The 20,202-nt window shown below is 59.6% G+C and overlaps 1 protein-coding gene and 1 long non-coding RNA gene across 2 annotated transcripts in view; both read left to right on the top strand.

Moving 5' to 3' along the window:
- Positions 1-47: 47 nt before the first annotated feature.
- Positions 48-20,202, top strand: part of LOC137460680 (uncharacterized) — a 24,239-nt gene continuing 4,084 nt past the window's right edge. The window contains 7 exon segments of the mRNA XM_068170865.1: positions 48-151; positions 2,389-2,551; positions 3,408-3,661; positions 4,350-4,486; positions 7,255-7,410; positions 9,857-10,657; positions 17,586-17,797. Coding sequence (XP_068026966.1) covers positions 115-151; positions 2,389-2,551; positions 3,408-3,661; positions 4,350-4,486; positions 7,255-7,410; positions 9,857-10,657; positions 17,586-17,797 — 1,760 coding nt within the window. The 5' untranslated portion in view covers positions 48-114.
- On the top strand, positions 10,806-16,134 carry LOC137460686 (uncharacterized). Its single transcript, XR_010992993.1, has 3 exons — positions 10,806-10,976; positions 14,797-14,889; positions 16,048-16,134. It is a non-coding gene; the product is annotated as an uncharacterized lncRNA (long non-coding RNA).

Here is a 20,202-nt window from a genome sequence, read left to right as displayed (position 1 = left end):
CCGCTCGGACCGGCCCGGGTGTGGCTGCTGCGGATTTAAAGGAGCCGCAGCCTGCTCCCCGCTGCCCTCCCTCCTCCTGCTCCTTCCTCCTCCTTCCTCCTCTTCCTCCCCACCATGGAGAGCCTCCTGCCGCTGCTGCTGCTGGCTGCCGGTCAGGGGGGGGGACTGGGATGAACTGGGAGGCGCTGGGAGGCTGGGAAAATGGGCTGGGAAAGGGTTAGGAGGGGACTGGGGGGCACTGGGAGGGGCTGGGGGGCACTGGGAGCATACTGGGAGGAACTGGGATGAACTGGGAAGGAAGTGGGGGGTGGGAAATTGGGCTGGGAAAGCGTTAGGAGGGGCTGGGGGGCACTGGGAGGGCACTGGGAGCATGCTGGGAGGGCACTGGGGGGCACTGGGAGGCACTGGGGGCATGCTGGGAGGGCACTGGGAAGCACTGGGAGCACACTGGGAGGGCACTGGGAGCATGCTGGGAATGCACTGGGGGCACTGGGAGGCACTGGGGGCATGCTGGAAGGGCACTGGGAGGCACTGGGAGCACACTGGGGGGCACTGGGAGCATGCTGGGAATGCACTGGGGGCACTGGGAGGCACTGGGGGCATGCTGGGAAGGCACTGGGAGGCACTGGGAGCATGCTGGGAATGTACTGGGGGGCACTGGGAGGCAGTGGAAGGGCACTGGGGGACACCTGGAGGCACTGGGAGCATGCTGGGAGGGCACTGGAGGGCACTGGGAGCACACTGGGAGGGCACTGGGAGCATGCTGGGAAGCACTGGGGGGCACTGGGAGGCAGTGGGAGCATACTGGGAAGCACTGGGAGGGAACTGGGGGACACTGGGAGGCACTGGAAGCAGACTGGGAGGGTACTGGGAGGTACTGGGAGCAGACTGGGAGGGCACTGTGGGACACTGGGAGGCCTCAGGGAGGCACTGGGGAAGGAGCTGGAGGTGAACTGGGGACACTGGGAGGCACTGGGAGGGAACTGGGAGGCTGCTGGGAAGGAGCTGGAGGTGAACTGGGAGCACTGGGAGGATACTGGGAAGGACTGGGAGGAGCCAGGGAGCCATTGAGGCAAACTGGGAGGCAACTGGGATGTACTGGGAGTGTACTGGGAGGGGAGGGGGAGGGATCTGGGGGTGACTGGGGGCACGGGGAGGCAACTGGGAGGCAACTGGGGGCCACAGGAGGGGAGTGGAGGAAGTGTTGGGAAAGAACTGGGAGGAACTGGGAGGTACTGGGAGGCAGTGGGTGGGAAGTGAGAGGTCACTGGGGGCACTGGGGAGGAACTGGGAGGAACTGGGAGGTGTTGGGTGGCCCAGAAGGACCTCCCAGGGGGCAACTGGGAGATACTGGAAGGCAACTGGGAAGCACTGGGTGGGAAGTGAGAGGTCACTGGGGGCACTGGGGAGGAACTGGGAGGGAACTGGGAGGGAACTGGTCCATACTGGGAATGAACTGGGAGATACTGGCAGGAACTGGGAGACACTGGGAGTGAACTGGGAGGCACTGGGAGGTGGTTTTGAGCCATACTGGGAGGCACTGGGAGCACTGGGGGGAACTGGGCTGTACTGGGAGGCATTGGGAGGTGTTTGGAGCCATACTGGGAAGCACTGGAGGGAACTGGGAGTGAACTGGGAGGCACTGGGAGGTGGTTTTGAGCTATACTGGGGGGAACTGGGAGCACTGGGAGGTGTTTGGAACCATACTGGGAGGCACTGGTCTATACTGGGAGGCACTGGGAGTGAACTGGGAGGTGTTTGGAGCCATACTGGGAGGCACTGGGAATGAACTGGGAGGCACTGGTCTATACTGGGAGGCACTGGGAGTGAACTGGGAGACACTGGTCTATACTGGGAGGCACTGGGAGTGAACTGGGAGGCATTGGTCTATACTGGGAGGCACTGGGAGTGAACTGGGAGGCATTGGTCTATACTGGGAGGCACTGGGAGCACTGGGAGGTGTTTGGAGCCATACTGGGGGGCACTGGGAGTGAACTGGGAGGCACTGGGAGTGACCTGGGAGGCACTGGTCTATACTGGGAGGCACTGGGAGTGAACTGGGAGGTGTTTGGAGCCATACTGGGAGGCACTGGGAGTGAACTGGGAGGCACTGGTCTATACTGGGAGGCACTGGGAGTGAACTGGGAGGTGTTTGGAGCCATACTGGGAGGCACTGGGAGTGAACTGGGAGACACTGGGAGGAACTGGGAGGGAACTGGGAGACACTGGGAGTGAACTGGGAGACACTGGGAGTGAACTGGAAGGCATTGGGAGTGAACTGGGAGGCACTGGGAGCACTGGGAGGTGTTTGGAGCCATGCCGGGAGCCGTACTGGGGAGCAGCCTGGGCTGGGCCCCGGGGCTCGAACCGCTCTCTGCTGCCCCCTAGCGGCCGCGGGCGACGAGAACAGGATCGTGGGGGGGGAGCGGTGCCAGCGCCGGCGCCATCCCTACCAGGTGGTGCTGCTGGGGCCCCAGGGCCAAATCCACTGCGGGGGGGTCCTGATCGGCAGGAACTGGGTGCTGAGCGCCGCCCACTGCGACACCCAGAGGTGGGGACTGGGAGGCACTGGGAGGGGACTGGGAGGGGACTGGGGGGGACTGGGAGGGATTGGGAGGGGACTGGGAGGGGATTGGGAAGGACTGGGAGGGGACTGGGAGGGACTGGGGGGGACTGGGAGGGGATTGGGAGGGGGTTGGGAGGGACTGGGAGGGAACTGGGAGGGGATTGGGAAGGACTGGGAGGGGACTGGGAGGGACTGGGGGGGACTGGGAGGGGATTGGGAGGGGGTTGGGAGGGACTGGGAGGGAACTGGGAGGGGATTGGGAAGGACTGGGAGGCTTCCATAGTGACCTTCTGTTGGGGTCCATCAATTAATGTTTCCTCTTCCTCTTCCTCTTCCTCTTCCTCCTTCTCCTCCTCCTCCTCTTCCTCTTCCTCTTCCTCTTCCTCTTCCTCTTCCTCTTCCTCTTCCTCTTCCTCTTCCTCTTCCTCTTCCTCTTCCTCTTCCTCTTCCTCTTCCTCTTCCTCTTCCCCTTCCCCTTCCCCTTCCTCCTTCTCCTCCTTCTCCTCTTCCTCTTCCTCCTCCTCTTCCTCTTCCTCTTCCTCTTCCTCTTCCTCTTCCTCTTCCTCTTCCTCTTCCTCTTCCTCTTCCTCTTCCTCTTCCTCTTCCTCTTCCTCTTCCTCTTCCTCTTCCTCTTCCTCTTCCTCCTCCCCTCCTCCTCCTCTTCCTTCTCTTCCTTCTCCTCCTCCTTCTCCTTGTTCTTTCTTCCTCTTTCTCCTCCTCCTTCTTCTCCTCCGTCTCCTCCTTCTTCCCTGCCTTCTTTTTCTCCTCCTTCTCCTCCTCCTCCTCCTCCTCCTTCTCCTCCTCCTCCTTCTCCTCCTTCTCCCCCCCCCCCACCCCCCAGCTCCATCCCCATCCGGATGGGGGACCACAACCTGGCGACGAAGGAGGGCACGGAGCAGTGCATCCCCTCGGCCAAAGCCTTCATCCACCCCAGCTACAACCCCAGCAGCCACGACGGGGACCTGATGCTGCTGCGGCTGCAGCGCCCTGCCCGCATTACCCCTCACGTCCAGCCGGTGGCGCTGCCGCGCCGCTGCCCGCCCCCCAATACCCAGTGCCTGGTCTCCGGCTGGGGCAGCACCAGCAGCCCCCAGGGTGAGCTCGGGAGAAGCCTCCTGGGACCACCCTGGCCCGGGGGAGGGGGGAGGGGAAGCTGAAGGGGCCTGGAAGTATCTCAGGAGCTCCCTGGACCACCCCTGGGGGGGCTTGGAAGAGGTCTGAAGGGGCTTGGAGGCATCTCGGGGGGCTTGGAGGTGTCCTAGGGGCTCCCAGAGGGTCTGAAGGGGCTTGGAGGCATCTCAGGGGGCTTGGAGGTGTCCTAGGGGCTCCCAGAGGGTCTGAAGGGACTTGGAGGCATCTCGGGGGGCTTGGAGGTGTCCTAGGGGCTCCCAGAGGGTCTGAAGGGGCTTGGAGGCATCTCAGGGGGCTTGGAGGTGTCCTAGGGGCTCCCAGAGGGTCTGAAGGGGCTTGGAGGCATCTCTGGGGGCTTGGAGGTGTCCTAGGGGATCCCAAGGGGGTCTGAAGGGGCTTGGAGGTGTCCTAGGGTCTCCCAAGGGGGATCTGAAGGGGCTTGGAGGTGTCCTAGGAGCTCCCAGAGGGTCTGAAGGGGCTTGGAGGCATCTTGGGGGCTTGTGGCCACCACCTTCAAACCACCTTCCTTAGTGCCACCACCACCCCCTGGCCCCTTGTGGTGGGACCCTGGGGGTCCCCTTCCATCCCTGTCTCCTGGGGGAGGTCGCTGTGGACCTCCTGAGGACCTTCTCCCCTCCCCCACCTCCCCCAGGGTCCTTCCCAGACGTCCTCCAGTGTGGGGTGGTCTACACCATCTCCAACGAGGAGTGTGAGAAGCTCTACCCCAAGGGCATCACCAAGAACATGCTCTGTGCAGGCCTCAGCTCGGGGGGCACCGACTCCTGCCAGGTGGGTCCCCAGGAGCAGCTCCTCCCCCGGCCCCCAGCCCTGGAGAAGACTTCAGGTGGTCAGCAGGGAGGAGCCAAGAGGGGAAGAAGTCAACCTTGGAGGCGTTGAGGGATGGAGGTGGTCTCCGTGGGTTGGCCTCTTAGACCATGGGGGTCTTTATGGGTTGGGCATGGGGGTCTCCATGGGTTGACCTCTTAGACCATGGGAGTCTCCATGGGTTGGCCCTGGGGGTCTTTATGGATTGGCCATGGTGGTCTCCATGGGTTGATCTCTTAGACCATGGGAGTCTCTGTGGGTTGGCCATGGGGGTCTCCATGGGTTGGCCTCTTAGTCCCTGCTAGTCTCTATGGGTTGACCATGGTGGTCTCCATGGGTTGACCTCTTAGACCCTGGTGGTCTCTATGGGTTGGGCATGGGGGTCTCCATGGGTTGACCTCTTAGACCCTGGTGGTCTCTGTGGGTTGGCCATGGGGGTCTCCATGGGTTGGCCTCTTAGTCCCTGCTAGTCTCTATGGGTTGACCCTGGTGGTCTCCATGGGTTGACCTCTTAGACCCTGGTGGTCTCTATGGGTTGGGCATGGGGGTCTCCATGGGTTGACCTCTTAGACCCTGCTAGTCTCTATGGGTTGACCATGGTGGTCTCCATGGGTTGACCTCTTAGACCCTGGTGGTCTCTGTGGGTTGGCCATGGGGGTCTCCATGGGTTGGCCTCTTAGACCCTGCTAGTCTCTATGGGTTGACCATGGTGGTCTCCATGGGTTGACCTCTTAGACCCTGGTGGTCTCTATGGGTTGGGCATGGGGGTCTCCATGGGTTGACCTCTTAGACCCTGGTGGTCTCTATGGGTTGGGCATGGGGGTCTCCATGGGTTGATCTCTTAGACCATGGGAGTCTCTGTGGGTTGGCCATGGGGGTCTCCATGGGTTGATCTCTTAGACCATGGGAGTCTGTGGGTTGGCCATGGGGGTCTCCATGGGTTGGCCTCTTAGTCCCTGCTAGTCTCTATGGGTTGACCATGGTGGTCTCCATGGGTTGACCTCTTAGACCATGGGGGTCTCTAGGGGTTGGCCATGGGGGTCTCCATGGGTTGACCTCTTAGACCATGGGGGTCTCCATGGATTGGCCATGGGGGTCTCCAGGGGTTGGCCATGAGGGTCTCCATGGGTTGACCTCTTAGACCATGGGGGTCTCTATGGGTTGGCCATGGGGGTCTCCAGGGGTTGATCTCTTAGACCATGGGGGCCTCCATGGGTAGACCATGGGGGCCTCCATGGGTTGGCCATGGTGGTCTCCATGGGTTGGCCATGGGGGTCTCCATGGGTTGACCTATTAGGCCATGGTGGTCTCTATGGGTTGGGCATGGGGGTCTCCATGGGTTGGCCATGGTAGTCTCCATGGGTTGACCTCTTAGACCATGGGGGTCTCCATGGGTTGGGCATGGGGGTCTTCATGGGTTGACCTCTTAGACCATGGGGGTCTCCATGGGCTGGCCATGGGGGTCTTCATAGGTTGGCCATGGTGGTCTCCATGGGTTGATCTCTTAGACCATGGTGGTCTCTACGGGTTGACCATGGTGGTCTCCATGGGTTGGCCATGGTAGTCTGCATGGGTTGACCTCTTAGACCCATGATGGTCTCCACCAGCCCCTGGTGGTCTCCATCCCTCAAGCCCTGAGACCCATGGTGGTCTCCCCCAACCTTTCATGGTCTCCACCAGCCTCTGGTGATCTCCATGCCCACTTTGGTGCCCACCCTGCTCACCAAAGGTCTCCTCCTCCTTTTCTCCTCCATCTTTTCTCCTCCATCTCCCTCTCCTCCTCTTCCTTCTCTTCCATCTTCTTCCTCCTCTTCTCCTCCTCTATTCCTCCTCCTCTCCTCCTCCTTCTTTTCTCCTCCATCTCCCTCTCTTTCTGCTCTTCCTTCTCTTCCTTCCTCTTCTTTCTTCTTCTTCCTCCTCTTCCTCTTCTTCTCCTCTATTCCTCCTCCTCCAATTCCTCCTCCTTTTCTCCCTTCGCCTCCCTCTCTTCCTCCTCTTCCTTCTCCTCCTTCCTTCTTCTTCTTTTTCCTTCCTTCTCCTTCTCCTCTCCCTCCATCTCCATCTCCCTCTTCCTTCTCCTCCTTCTTTCTTCTTCTTCCTTCTTCCTCCTCCTCCTTCTTTCTTCTTTCTTCTTCTCTCTTCTTTCTTCTTCTCTCTTCTTTCTTCTTCCTCTTTCTTCTTCCTCCTCCTCTTCTTCCTCCTCCTCTTCTTCCTCCTCCTCTTCTTCCTCCTCTTCTTCCTCCTCTTCTTCCTCCTCTTCTTCCTCCTCTTTTCTCCTTCTCTTCTTCCTCCTCCTCTTCTTCCTCCTCCTCTTCTTCCTTCTCTTCCTCCTCCTCTTCTTCCTCCTCCTCTTCTTTCTCCTCCTCTTCTTCCTCCTCCTTTCTCCCCCTCTTCTTCCTCCTCTTCTTCCTCCTCTTTTCTCCTCCTCTTCTTCCTCCTTCTCTTCTTCCTCCTCCTCCTTTCTTCTTCTTCTTCTTTCTTCTTCCCCCTCCTCTTCTTCCTCCTCCTCTTCTTCCTCCTCCTCTCCTTCCTCCTCCTCTTCTTCCTCCTCCTCTTCTTCCTCCTTCTCTTCTTCCTCCTCCTCCTTTCTTCTTCTTTCTTCTTCTTTCTTCTTCCTCCTCCTCTTCTTCCTCCTCCTCCTTCTCCTTTCTCCTCCTTTCTCTCCTTTCTTCTCCTTTTTTCTCCTTTCTTCCTCCTCCTCCTCCTCCTCCCTGCTGCTGCTGCCTGTGCAGGGTGACTCCGGGGGGCCGCTGGTGTGTGGCCAGGAGCTGCAGGGCATCGTCTCGTGGGGGATGGAGGTGTGCGGCCGGGCCGGGAAGCCAGGAGTCTACACCAGGCTCTGCCAGTTCACCTCCTGGATCCACCGAACCATCAGAGCCAACGGGGGGCTCTGACACCCCCACCCCCCCACCCCCCGAAACCCAGGCCTGAGCCTAAGCCTAACCCCCGAGACCCCACCCACAGCACCACCGCTCCCCCCCCAGCACCCTAAACCTAAGCATGAGCCTAAACCTGACCCCTGAGACCCCACCCCCAGGACCACCACCACCCCCCCAGCACCCTAAACCTAAGCATGAGCCTAAACCTGACCCCTGAGACCCCACCCCCAGGACCACCACCACCCCCCCAGCACCCTAAACCTAAGCATGAGCCTAAACCTGACCCCTGAGACCCCATCCCCAGGACCACCACCACCCCCCAGCACCCTAAACCTAAGCCTAAGCCCTGAGACCCCAACCCCAGGACCACCACCCTAAGCCTAAGACTAACCCCTAAGACCCCATCCCCACGACCACCACTGGCCCCCAGCACCCTAAACCCAAGCCTAAGACTAAGCCTAACCCCTGAGACCCCCAACCCCAGGACCACCACCCCCTCCCCAGCACCCTAAACCTAAGCCTAAGCCTAAAACCTGAGACCCCACCCCCACGACCACACCGCCCCCCCCCCCCAGCACCATAAGCCTAAGCCTAACTCCTGAGAGACCACCCCCAGCAGCCTCACCACCATCCCAGGACCCTAAACCTAAGCCCAAAGCTAAGCCTAACCCCTAAGACCCCCAACCCCAGGACCAACTCCCCCCCCCAGCAACCTAAGCCCAAAGTTAAGCCTAACCCCTAAGACCCCATCCCCAGGACCCTATGCCTAAGACTAACCCCTAAGACCCCACCCCCAGGACCCTAAGCCTAAGACTAACCCCTAAGACCCCACCCCCAGGACCCTAAGCCTAAGACTAACCCCTAAGACCCCACCCCCAGGACCCTAAGCCTAAGACTAGCCCCTAAGACCCACCCCCAGGACCCTAAGCCTAAGACTAACCCCTAAGACCCCACCCCCAGGTCCCTAAGCCTAAGACTAACCCCTAAGACCCCACCCCCAGGACCACCACCACCAACCACCTCAGGATCCTTGACCTAAGCCTAAAGCTAAGCCTCATCACCCACCAAGACCAACATTGCCACACCCCATGGCCCTCACCCATAAGGCTACCCAACCCGAGGACCGTGCCCACCCCCCAAGGCCACCACACCCATCCCCAGGACCCTAACCCTAAGCCTAAAACAAATCACCAAGCCCCCACGACCACAACCACCACCCCCAAGTACAAAGAGCACCCCTGAGGACCACCACCCCCAGACCCTAGGACCCTAACCCCAACCATCCCCCAGGGCACTATGCCTAAGTCTAAGCCTAGCCCTAAACCAAACACCAAGGACCGGACAGGACCAGCCCCACCAAGCCCCAGCACCCAAAAGCTAGCCCAAACCCTAAACAGGAACTAACCCTAACCCAAAACACCACCCCCCAGCACCCTAAACCTAGGCCTATCCCTAAATTTAACAGTAATCCCAATCCTAAAGCTAAACCTAAGCCTAACCCTAACCCATGGCCTAACCCTTACACCTAAACCTAAGCCCAAACCTAAACCTAACCCTAACCAACCCCCCAAGACCCCAAACCTAAGTAACACTAAACCTAACCCTAAGACTAAACTTAAACCTAAGCCTAACCTAAGCCTAACACTAAGGTTAAGCCAAACCCTAAACCTAAGCCTAACCCTAAGCCTGACCCTAAGCCTAAGCCTAACCCTAAGCCTAACCAACCCCCAGGACCACCCCTACCCCCACCCCCCCAGGACCCTAACCCTAAATCTAAGCCTAACCCTAAGCCTAACCACCCACCAGGACCACCCCCCACCCCCCCCTCTCCCCAGACCCTAAGCCTAAGTCTAACCAGCCCCCAGGGCCACCTCCACCCACCCCCAAGAAAGTCTTCTTCTTGCCCCAACCTTCCCTCCCCCTCCTCTGAACCTCTCCCTCTCCTCTCCCCTGGGGGGAGGATCTTCTCCTCCCTGCTCACTCTCTCCTCCCCCCTCTCCCCCCAGCGGCTCCTGCAATAAAAGCCTCCTGTGAAAGGTGCTGGTGGCCACCAAGGGTCTTCTGCTGGGGCCTGGGAGGGTTGGAGGTGGCCACCAAGGGTGGGTGGTGGCGGCCACCCAGGGTGGGAAGTGGAGGAGGTGGTGGCCACCAAGGGTCTTCTGCTGGGGCCTGAGAGGGTGGGAGGTGGCCACCAAGGGTGGGTGGTGCTGGCCACCCAGGGTGGGAAGTGGAGGAGGTGGTGGCCACCATGGGTCTTCTGTTAGGGTCTGGGGGGGTTGGAAGGGGCCACCAAGTGTGAGAGGTGGAGGAGGTGGTGGCCACTGAGAGCCTTCTGCTCAGATCTCGGGTGGGGTGGGGGAGGAGGAGGTGGCCACCAGGGTTGGGTGGTGGTGGCCACCAAGGTCACATCCACCTGGTGGTTGCCACTATGGCCAACCATATCCACACCACCAAGACCTCCAATGTGACCACCACCAAGACCTCCACCAAGACCACCACCGTGACCTCCACCAAGACCTCCACCATGACCACCACCAAGACCTCCACCATGACCACCGCCATGACCATCAGGACCACCTCCACCAAGAGCACCAAGACCTTCACTGTGACCTCCACCAAGAGCTCCACCAAGATCTCCACCATGACCCTCAGGACCACCTCCACCAAGAGCACCAAGACCTCCACTGTGACCTCCACCAAGAGCTCCACCAAGATCTCCACCATGACCTTCAGGACCACCTCCACCAAGAGCACCAAGACCTCCCCTGTGACCTCCACCAAGAGCTCCACCAAGATCTCCACCATGACCCTCAGGACCACCTCCACCAAGAGCACCAAGACCTCCCCTGTGACCTCCACCAAGAGCTCCACCATGACCCTCAGGACCACCTCCACCAAGAGCACCAAGACCTTCACCGTGACCTCCACTAAGACTTCCACCAAGATCTCCACCACGACCCTCAGGACCACCTCCACCAAGAGCACCAAGACCTTCACTGTGACCTCCACCATGAGCACCTCCACCATGGCTACCAGCATGGCCACCACCAAGGCCACCACCAAGACCTGCACCATGACCCTCAGGACCACCTCCACCAAGAGCACTAAGACCTCCACCACGACCTCCACCATGGCCAGCAGCACGGCCACCACCCTCTCCCCACCCCGCCGGAGCTCCTCAGCCCTGCGAGGGCCAATCAGCCGCGGGCTGCCCCTGGGCCAATGGGCTGGGGGGGCGGTGGCGCAGGGGAAGCCGGCAGGGGATTAGGGCAGGAGTTGTCCCCAAGCGTCTCCAACCCAACCCTTGGCATTGGCCAAGGCCCCTCCACGCTGGGCGTGGTGCTGCTGGCCCAGCTGCAGCAGAAGGCCACACCCAGGGCCGGCTGGAACCGGTTTGGCGTTGGGTGGAGGAGGAGGAGGGAAGAGGAAGGAGAAGGAGAAGGAGAAGGTGGCGGTGAAAGGACACAGATGAGGTCTTCAGCCCAGGTCAAGAGAGGACCTTGAGGAGGACCAAGGAGGTGGCCTCAGGAACCTTCAAAGCCCCTTGCAGGGGCCCAGCCAGGACCTGCCCCGAGGTTTGCTTGGGGCTGGGGGGGGAGGTCCTCAAGGGGTGGGAGGAGGTCCATGGGTGGGTGGTCTTCAGGCTTCCTTCTCCACCTCTGCTCTACCCCTGCTGTCCTTCCATCCTTCCTTCTCCACCTCTGGGCCACCTCTGCTGTCCTTCCATCCTTCCTTCTCCACCTCTGCTCCATCCCTGCTGTCCTTCCATCCTTCCTTCTCCACCTCTGCTCCATCCCTGCTGTCCTTCCATCCTTCCTTCTCCACCTCTGCTCCACCCCTGCTGTCCTTCCATCCTTCCTTCTCCTCCTCTGGGTCATCCTTGGTGTCCTTCCATCCTTCCTTCTCCACCTCTGCTCCACCCCTGCTGTCCTTCCATCCTTCCTTCTCCACCTCTGGGTCATCCCTGCTGTCCTTCCATCCTTCCTTCTCCACCTCTGCTCCATCCCTGCTGTCCTTCCATCCTTCCTTCTCCTCCTCTGCTCCACCCCTGCTGTCCTTCCATCCTTCCTTCTCCACCTCTGCTCCATCCCTGCTGTCCTTCCATCCTTCCTTCTCCACCTCTGGGCCACCCCTGCTGTCCTTCCATCCTTCCTTCTCCTCTGGGCCATCCCTGCTGTCCTTCCATCCTTCCTTCTCCTCCTCTGCTCCATCCCTGCTGTCCTTCCATCCTTCCTTCTCCACCTCTGCTCCATCCCTGCTGTCCTTCCATCCTTCCTTCTCCACCTCTGCTCCATCCCTGCTGTCCTTCCATCCTTCCTTCTCCTCCTCTGGGCCATCCCTGCTGTCCTTCCATCCTTCCTTCTCCACCTCTGCTCCACCCCTGCTGTCCTTCCATCCTTCCTTCTCCACCTCTGCTCCACCCCTGCTGTCCTTCCATCCTTCCTTCTCCACCTCTACTCCATCCCTGCTGTCCTTTCATCCTTCCTTCTTCTCCTCTGGGCCATCCTTGGTGTCCTTCCATCCTTCCTTCTCCACCTCTGCTCCATCCCTACTATCCTTCCATCCTTCCTTCTCCACCTCTGCTCCATCCCTGCTGTCCTTCCATCCTTCCTTCTCCACCTCTGGGTCATCCCTGCTGTCCTTCCATCCTTCCTTCTCCACCTCTGCTCCATCCCTGCTGTCCTTCCATCCTTCCTTCTCCTCCTCTGCTCCACCCCTGCTGTCCTTCCATCCTTCCTTCTCCACCTCTGCTCCATCCCTACTATCCTTCCATCCTTCCTTCTCCACCTCTGGGCCACCCCTGCTGTCCTTCCATCCTTCCTTCTCCTCCTCTGGGCCATCCCTGCTGTCCTTCCATCCTTCCTTCTCCTCCTCTGCTCCATCCCTGCTGTCCTTCCATCCTTCCTTCTCCACCTCTGGGTCATCCTTGGTGTCCTTCCATCCTTCCTTCTCCTCCTCTGCTCCATCCCTGCTGTCCTTCCATCCTTCCTTCTCCTCCTCTGGGCCACCCCTGCTGTCCTTCCATCCTTCCTTCTCCACCTCTGGGCCATCCCTGCTGTCCTTCCATCCTTCCTTCTCCACCTCTGCTCCATCCCTGCTGTCCTTCCATCCTTCCTTCTCCACCTCTACTTCATCCCTGCTGTACTTCCATCCTTCCTTCAACTCTGGGCCACCTCTGCTGTCCTTTCATCCTTCCTTCTTCTCCTCTGGGCCATCCTTGGTGTCCTTCCATCCTTCCTTCTCCATCTCTGCTCCATTCCTGGTGTCCTTCTCTCCACCTTCTACGGCCATGAGGTCCACCACCAGGTCACCTTTAATGTCCTTGGGGTCCACCACCCATGTCCATGAGTTTCACCTCTCATGGCCTTGGAGTCTGCCACCCCTGGCCAAGGTCCTTCCCCATGGGACCCATCTCCAGGGTCCATGAGGTTCATGGTCCTCAGAAGTGTTGGCCAACTCCCATGGGTGGCCCCAAGCCATGACCATGGGAACCTAGAGTCAGCTGGAGCCTCCACCCACCCCTGGGAGGCCTCCAAGTCCTTCTCCATGGAGAACCTTGCCCCATGGAGACCTTAACCCAGGGAGATCCTTGACCCATGGAGATCCTTGTCCATGGAGGACCTTAAACCATGGAGGGTCTTAACCCATGGAGAACCTTGACCCATGGAGACCTTGACCATAGGGGACCTTGACCCATGGAGACCTTAATCCATGGAGACCTTGACCCTTGGAGAACCTTGACCCATGGACACCTTAACCCATGAGAGAACCTTGAAGCATGGAGAACCTTCACCCATGGAGCACCTTAACCCTTGGAGAACCTTGACCCTTGGAGAACCTTGACCCATGGATGGCCTTAACCCATGGAGAACCTTGACCCATGGAGGCCTTGACCCTTGGAGTACCTTAACCCATGGAGGACCTTGACCCATGGAGGGCCTTGACCCATGGAGACCTTGATCCATGGAGACCTTGACCCATGGAGACCTTTACCCATGGAGGGCCTTGACCCACGGAGGGCCTTGACCCATGGAGACCCTGATCCACGGAGAACCTTGACCCACAGAGACCTTGACCCATAGAGAACCTTGATCCATGTAGAACCTTGATCCATAGAGGACCTTTACCCATGGAGGGCCTTGACCCATGGAGACCTTGATCCATGGAGACCTTAGCCCATGGAGACCTTAGCCCATGGAAACCTTGATGCATGGAGTGCCTTGACCCATGGAGACCTTGACCCATGGAGACCTTAGCCCATGGAAACCTTGATGCATGGAGTGCCTTGACCCATGGAGACCTTGACCCATGGAGACTTTGACCCATGGAGACCTTTACCCATGGAGGGCCTTGACCCATGGAGACCTTGATCCATGGAGAACCTTGACCCATGGAGTACCTTGAGCCATGGAGACCTTGACCCATGGAGACCTTAGCCCATGGAAACCTTGATGCATGGAGTGCCTTGACCCATGGAGACCTTGACCCATGGAGACCTTGACCCATGGAGATCTTGACCCATAGAGAACCTTGATCCATGGAGAACCTTGATCCATAGAGGACCTTTACCCATGGAGGGCCTTGACCCATGGAGACCTTGATCCATGGAGAACCTTGACCCATGGAGACCTTGACCCATGGAGACCTTGACCCATGGAGGGCCTTGATCCATGGAGACCTTGATCCATGGAGAACCTTGACCCATGGAGACCTTGACCCATGGAGGACCTTGATCCATAGAGGACCTTTACCCAGGGAGGGCCTTGACCCATGGAGGACCTTGACCCATGGAGAACCTTGACCTATGGAGGACCTTGATCCATGGAGACCTTGACACATGGAGGGCCTTGACCCATGGAGGAGGACAGTGGTGGTGGTGGAGAACCCCCAGGATCTGGGGCAGCCCTCCAGGAGCTCCAAGCCTCCTTAGGAGGCATCTGAGGGCAAGGTGGAGGTTCTGGGAGGTCAACCCCCTGGAGACAAGGAGGGGAAGAAGGTGGAGGAGGACTTGGTGGAGCTTCATAATTGCAGGGCTGGGTGGAGGTGACTCAGGAGGTTGCCACCAGGGGTGGTGAGGTCATGGCTGCACAAGAGCCACGACAGAGCCAAGCCTGCAGCTGCCTGGAGAAGGTCCAAGGGTGGTTAGACCTCAGGGGGGAAGTGGTGGGACCCCAAAGGCACCTCCAGAACCCAACCACGGAGCCCCCAACCACCCCAAGGTGCCGGTGGGACCGTGGGGACCCCCAGGAACCACCTCAGCTTCTCCTGGATTGGGGTCTTCAGGGCGGTGGTTGGACCTCAGGTGGGTGGTGGGACCCCAAAAGCACCTCCAGAAGGCGGCCAGGGAGCCCCCTGGAGGTCCCAGCCCCACCCTCTGCTGTCTGTCCCCCACAGTGGCCAGGCCGATGGAGGTCCAAGCCGTGGTGGCCCCCAGGCCCTGGCACCTACTGAAGCTCCTGGGGACCTTGGCCCTGGTGGCAGCTCTGGGTGAGTTGGGCTGGCTCTGGGTGGCCTCCAGGGGAGGACTTGTGGTGGGTGTGGAGCTCGGGAGCCCCCTGCTGGCCTCCACTCAGCACTTGTGGAGGATCCTGCTGGCCTCCAGGAGGTTCTGGAGCCCCTTGGTGGTGTCTGTGGCGTTCTGGAGCACCTTCTTGAGAACTTCTGGAGCCCTTTGGTGGCCTCCACTTGGTTCTGGAGCCCCTTGGTGGCCTCCACTGAGAACTTGTGGAGGTTCCTGGTGGCCTGCAGTCAGAACTTGTGGAGGATCCTGCTGGCCTCTAGGAGGTTCTGCAGCCCCTTGGTGGCCTCCACTGAGAACTTGTGGAGATTCCTGGTGGCCTCCACAAGGTTCTGGAGGTTCCTGGTGGCCTCCAGTAGGTTCTGGAGCCCTTTGGTGGCCTCCATTGCGAACTTGTGGAGGATCCTGGTGGCCTCCACTTGGTTCTGGAGCCCCTTGGTGGCCTCCATTCAGAACTTGTGGAGGTTCCTGGTGGCCTCCACTTGGTTCTGGAGCCCCTTGGTGGCCACCACTGAGAACTTGTGGAGATTCCTGGTGGCCTCCACTTGGTTCTGGAGCCCCTTGGTGGCCACCACTGAGAACTTGTGGAGATTCCTGGTGGCCTCCACTTGGTTCTGGAGGTTCCTGGTGGACTCCAGTAGGTTCTGGAGCCCTTTGGTGGCCTCCATTGCGAACTTGTGGAGGATCCTGGTGGCCTCCACTTGGTTCTGGAGCCCCTTGGTGGCCTCCACTGAGAACTTGTGGAGGTTCCTGGTGGCCTCCATAATGTTCTGGAGGTTCCTGGTGGCCTCCAGTAGGTTCTGGAGTCCCTTGATGGCCTCCACTGCGAACTTGTGGAGGATCCTGGTGGCCTCCAGGAGGTTCTGGAGCCCCTTGGTGGTGTCCATGGAGTTCTGGAGCACCTTCTTGAGAACTTCTGGAGCCCTTTGGTGGCCTCCACTGAGAACTTGTGGAGATTCCTGGTGGCCTCCATAAGGTTCTGGAAGATCCTGGTGGCCTCCAGTAGGTTCTGGAGCCCCTTGGTGGCCTCCATGGAGTACTGGAGGCCCTTGGTAGCCTCCACTGAGGGCCTGTGGAGGCTCCTGGGGGCCTGCAGGAGGGTGTGGCGGCCTCACTTCTCGTTGCAGGGCTGGAGGTGGCCGGGGAGCTGCGGGTGGTGGGGGGGCAGGGCCTGTGAGCCCCACTCCCAGCCCTGGCAGGTGGCTGTCCTGGACAAGGCCAAACTCTACTGTGGAGGAGTCCTGGTGGACAGGCAGTGGGTGGTGACCGCTGCCCACTGCACCACCCCCCGGGTAAGGACCACCCCCGGGGCAGGGAGGCCTTCAGGGGTCAACCAGGGCATGGGGACGAGCTTCAGGGGTCGAGGAGGTCTTCAGGGGTCAAGAAGGTCTTCAGGGGCCAAGGAGGTCACCAGGGGTCAAGGAGGTCTCCGGGGGTCAAGAAGGTCATCAGGGGTCAAGAAGGCCTTCAGGGGTCAACCAGGGCATGGGGAAGGTCTTCAGGGGTCAAGGAGGTCTTCAGGGGTCAAGGAGGTCTTCGGGGGTCAAGAAGGTCATCAGGGGTCAAGAAGGTCTTCAGGGGTCAACGAGGGCATGGGGAAGGTCTTCAGAAGCCAAAAAGGCCTTCAGGGTTCAAGGAGGTCCTAAGGAGCTTCAGGAGCCATGGTCCTGAGAAGGTCCTTGGGCATCTCCTGGGCTTCAGAGGTTGAGGAGGGCACGGGGAAGGTCTTCAAGGGTTGAGGAGGGCACAGGGAAGGGTTTCAGGGGTGAGGCGGGCACAGAGAAGGTCTTCAGGGGCCAAGGAGGGAGTGGGGAAGGTCTTCAGGTCTGGGTGGGATCTTCTGGGGCTCCAGGTGGTCTTCCAGAGGTCCATGTGGGGTTCTGGAGGTCCAAGTTGGGTCCTGGAGGTCTGGGAGGGAGATTCTGGAGGTCTGACCCTTGGGGCCCTCTCCTCCCCCTCCTTCTCCTCCTCCTCCTCCTCCTTCTCTCCCCTTCATCTCCTCCTTCTCCTCCTCCTTCCCCTTCTTCTTCCCCTTCTCCTTCTCCTTCTTCTTCCCCTTCTCCTCCTCCTTCTTCTTCCCCTTCTCCTCCTCTTCCCCTTCCCCTTCCCCTTCCCCTTCCCCTTCCCCTTCCCCTTCCCCTTCCCCTTCCCCTTCCCCTTCCCCTTCCCCTTCCCCTTCCCCTTCCCCTTCCCCTTCCCCTTCCCCTTCCCCTTCCCCCCTCCCCCTCCTTCTCCTCCTCCTTTCCTTCTCCTTCCCCTTCCCCTTCCTCTTCCCCTTCCCCTTCCTCTTCCCCTTCCCCTTCCTCTTCCCCTTCCCCTTCCTCTTCCCCTTCCCCTTCCTCTTCCCCTTCCTCTTCCCCCTTCCCCTTCCCCTTCCCCTTCCCCTTCCCCTTCCGCTTCCCCTTCCCCTTCCCCTTCCCCTTCCCCTTCCTCTTCCCCTTCCCCTCCTCCTCCTTCTCCTTCTCCTCCTTCCTCCTTCTCCTTCTTCTTTTCCTTCTCCTTCTCTTCTTCATCCTCCTCCACCTCCTCCACCTCTTCCTCCTCTTCCCCCACCTCCTCTTCCCCCCACCTCCTCTTCCTCCACCTCCTCTTCCTCCCCCCCCTCCCTCCCCCCCCGCACAGTGTGACCAGCATCTACCTGGGTAAGCACAGCCTGTACGGACAGGAGGCAGGCCAGGAGCGGAGGATGGTGGAGAAGTCCTTCCCCCACCCTAACTACAACCCCAGCACCAAGGACAATGACATCATGTTGCTGAAGCTGCTGCGCCCGGCCGCGCTCAGCGCCCGGATCCGGCCCCTGGCCATCGCTGCCTGCCTGCCCGCCCCCGGCACCTCCTGCCTCACCTCGGGGCTGGGGCGCCACCACCTCCCCGGAAGGTGGGTGGGGGGGCCTGGGGGAGATGCTGGGGAGGGGGCTGGAGGGCTGGGTGGGACCCTCTGGAGGCTGGGGTGGGGGTCTGGGGCTCAGGGGGAAGCTGCTGTGCCCAGGATCCGGCCCCTGCTCATCGCCCCCTGCCTGCCACCCCCCTCGGCACCTCTTGCCTCACCTCGGGCTGGGGGCAACCACCGTCACGGGAGGTGGCTGGAGGGCCTGGGGGAGATGCTGGGGAGGGGACTGGAAGGCTGGGCCAGAGGTTCTGCAGGTCTAAGAGGGAATCTGGAGGTCTGGATGGGAGGGTCTGGAGGTCTCAGTGGGCTTCTGGAGCTCTGGAAAGGAGGTTCTGGAGGTCTAGGAGGGGTTTTGGAGCTCTGGATGAGATGTTCTGGAGGTCTAAGAGGGGTTCTGGAGTGCTGGATGGGAGATTCTGGAGGTCTAAGGGGTTCTGGAGGTTCTGGAGGTTAGAGGTTCTGGAGGTCTAAGCTGGGTCCTGGAGCTCTGGATGGGAGGTTCTGGAGGACTAAGTGAGGTGTTGGAGGTCTGGATGGGAGGTTCTAGAGGTCATAGTGGGGTTCTGGAGGTCTGGGTGAGAGGTACTGGAGGTCTAAGAGAGATCATGAAGGGCTGGATGGAAGATTCTAGAGGTTTAAGTGAGGTCCTGGTGGTCTAAGTTGGGTTCTGGAGCTCTGGAAACAAGGTTCTGGAGGTTTAAGAGGGGTCCTGGAGCTGTGGATGGGAGGTTCTGGAGGTCAAAGTGAGGTTCTGGAGGTCTGGATGAGAGGTTCTGGAGGTCTAAGTAGGGTTCTGAAGGTCAGGATGGGAGGTTCTGGAGGTCTGGATGGAAGGTTCTGGAGGTCTAAGCAGGGTTCTGGAGGTCTGGATGGAAGGTTCTGGAGGTCTAAGTGAGGTTCTGGAGGTCTGGATGGAAGGTTCTGGAGGTCTAAGTTGGGTTCTGGAGCTGTGGATGAGAGGTTCTGGAGGTCTAAGTTGGGTTCTGGAGCTCTGGGTGGGAGGTTCTGGACGTCCCAAGTTGGGTTCTGGAGCTGTCGATGGGAGGTTCTGGAGGTCTAAGCTGGGTTCTGGAGCTCTGGGTGGGAGGTTCTGGAGGTCCAAGTTGGGTTCTGGAGCTGTGGATGGGAGGTTCTGGAGGTCCAAGTTGGGTTCTGGATCTGTGGATGGGAGGTTCTGGAGGTCTAAGCTGGGTTCTGGAGCTGTGGGTGGGAGGTTCTGGAGGTCTAAGCTGGGTTGTGGAGCTGTGGGTGGGAGGTTCTGGAGGCCTAAGCTGGGTTGTGGAGCTGTGGATGGGAGGTTCTGGAGGTCTAAGTTGGGTTCTGGAGCTGTGGATGGGAGGTTCTGGAGGTCTAAGCTGGGTTCTGGATCTGTGGATGGGAGGGTTCTGGAGGTCTAAGTGAGGTTCTGGATGTGTGGATGAGATGTTCTGAAGGTCTAAGCTGGTTTCTGAAGCTGTGGATGAGAGGATCTGGAGGTCTAAGTTGGTTTCTGGAGCTGTGGATGAGAGGATCTGGAGGTCTAAGCTGGGTTCTGGAGCTGTGGATGGGAGGTTCTGGAGGTCTAAGCTGGGTTCTGTAGCTGTAGATGAGTGGTTCTGGAGGTCTAAGCTGGGTTGTGGAGCTGTGGGTGGCAGGTTCTGGAGGTCTAAGCTGGGTTCTGGAGCTGTGGATGGGAGGTTCTGGAGGTCTAAGCTGGGTTCTGGAGCTATGAATGGGAGGTTCTGGAGGTCTAAGTTGGTTTCAGGAGCTGTGGATGGGAGGTTCTGGAGGTCTAAGCTGGGTTCTGGAGCTGTGGATGAGAGGTTCTGGAGGTCTAAGCTGCGTTCTGGAGCTGTGGATGGGAGGTTCTGGAGGTCTAAGCTGGGTTCTGGAGGTGTGGATGAGAGGTTCTGGAGGTCTAAGCTGGGTTCTGTAGCTGTGGATGAGAGGTTCTGGAGGTCTAAGCTGGGTTCTGTAGCTGTGGATGGGAGTTTCTGGAGGTCTAAGCTGGGTTCTGGAGGTGTGGATGGGAGGTTCTGGAGGTCTAAGCTGGGTTTTGGAGCTGTGGATGGGAGGTTCTGGAGGTCTAAGCTGGGTTCTGGAGGTGTGGATGGGAGGTTCTGGAGGTCTAAGCTGGGTTCTGTAGCTGTGGATGGGAGGTTCTGGAGGTCTAAGCTGGGTTTTGGAGCTGTGGATGGGAGGTTCTGGAGGTCTAAGTTGGTTTCTGGAGCTGTAGATGAGTGGTTCTGGAGGTCTAAGCTGGGTTCTGGAGCTGTGGATGGGAGGTTCTGGAGGTCTAAGCTGGGTTTTCGAGCTGTGGATGGGAGGTTCTGGAGGTCTAAGTTGGTTTCTGGAGCTGTAGATGAGTGGTTCTGGAGGTCTAAGCTGCGTTCTGGAGCTGTGGATGGGAGGTT

This window comes from Melanerpes formicivorus, unplaced genomic scaffold (assembly GCF_026170545.1).
Source record: "Melanerpes formicivorus ecotype bairdi unplaced genomic scaffold, bMelFor1.0.p_v2 SCAF_701, whole genome shotgun sequence".
Lineage (NCBI taxonomy): Eukaryota > Metazoa > Chordata > Aves > Piciformes > Picidae > Melanerpes > Melanerpes formicivorus.
Note: the sequence above shows the minus strand (reverse complement) of the source record. Positions and strands in the feature narration are given on the sequence as shown.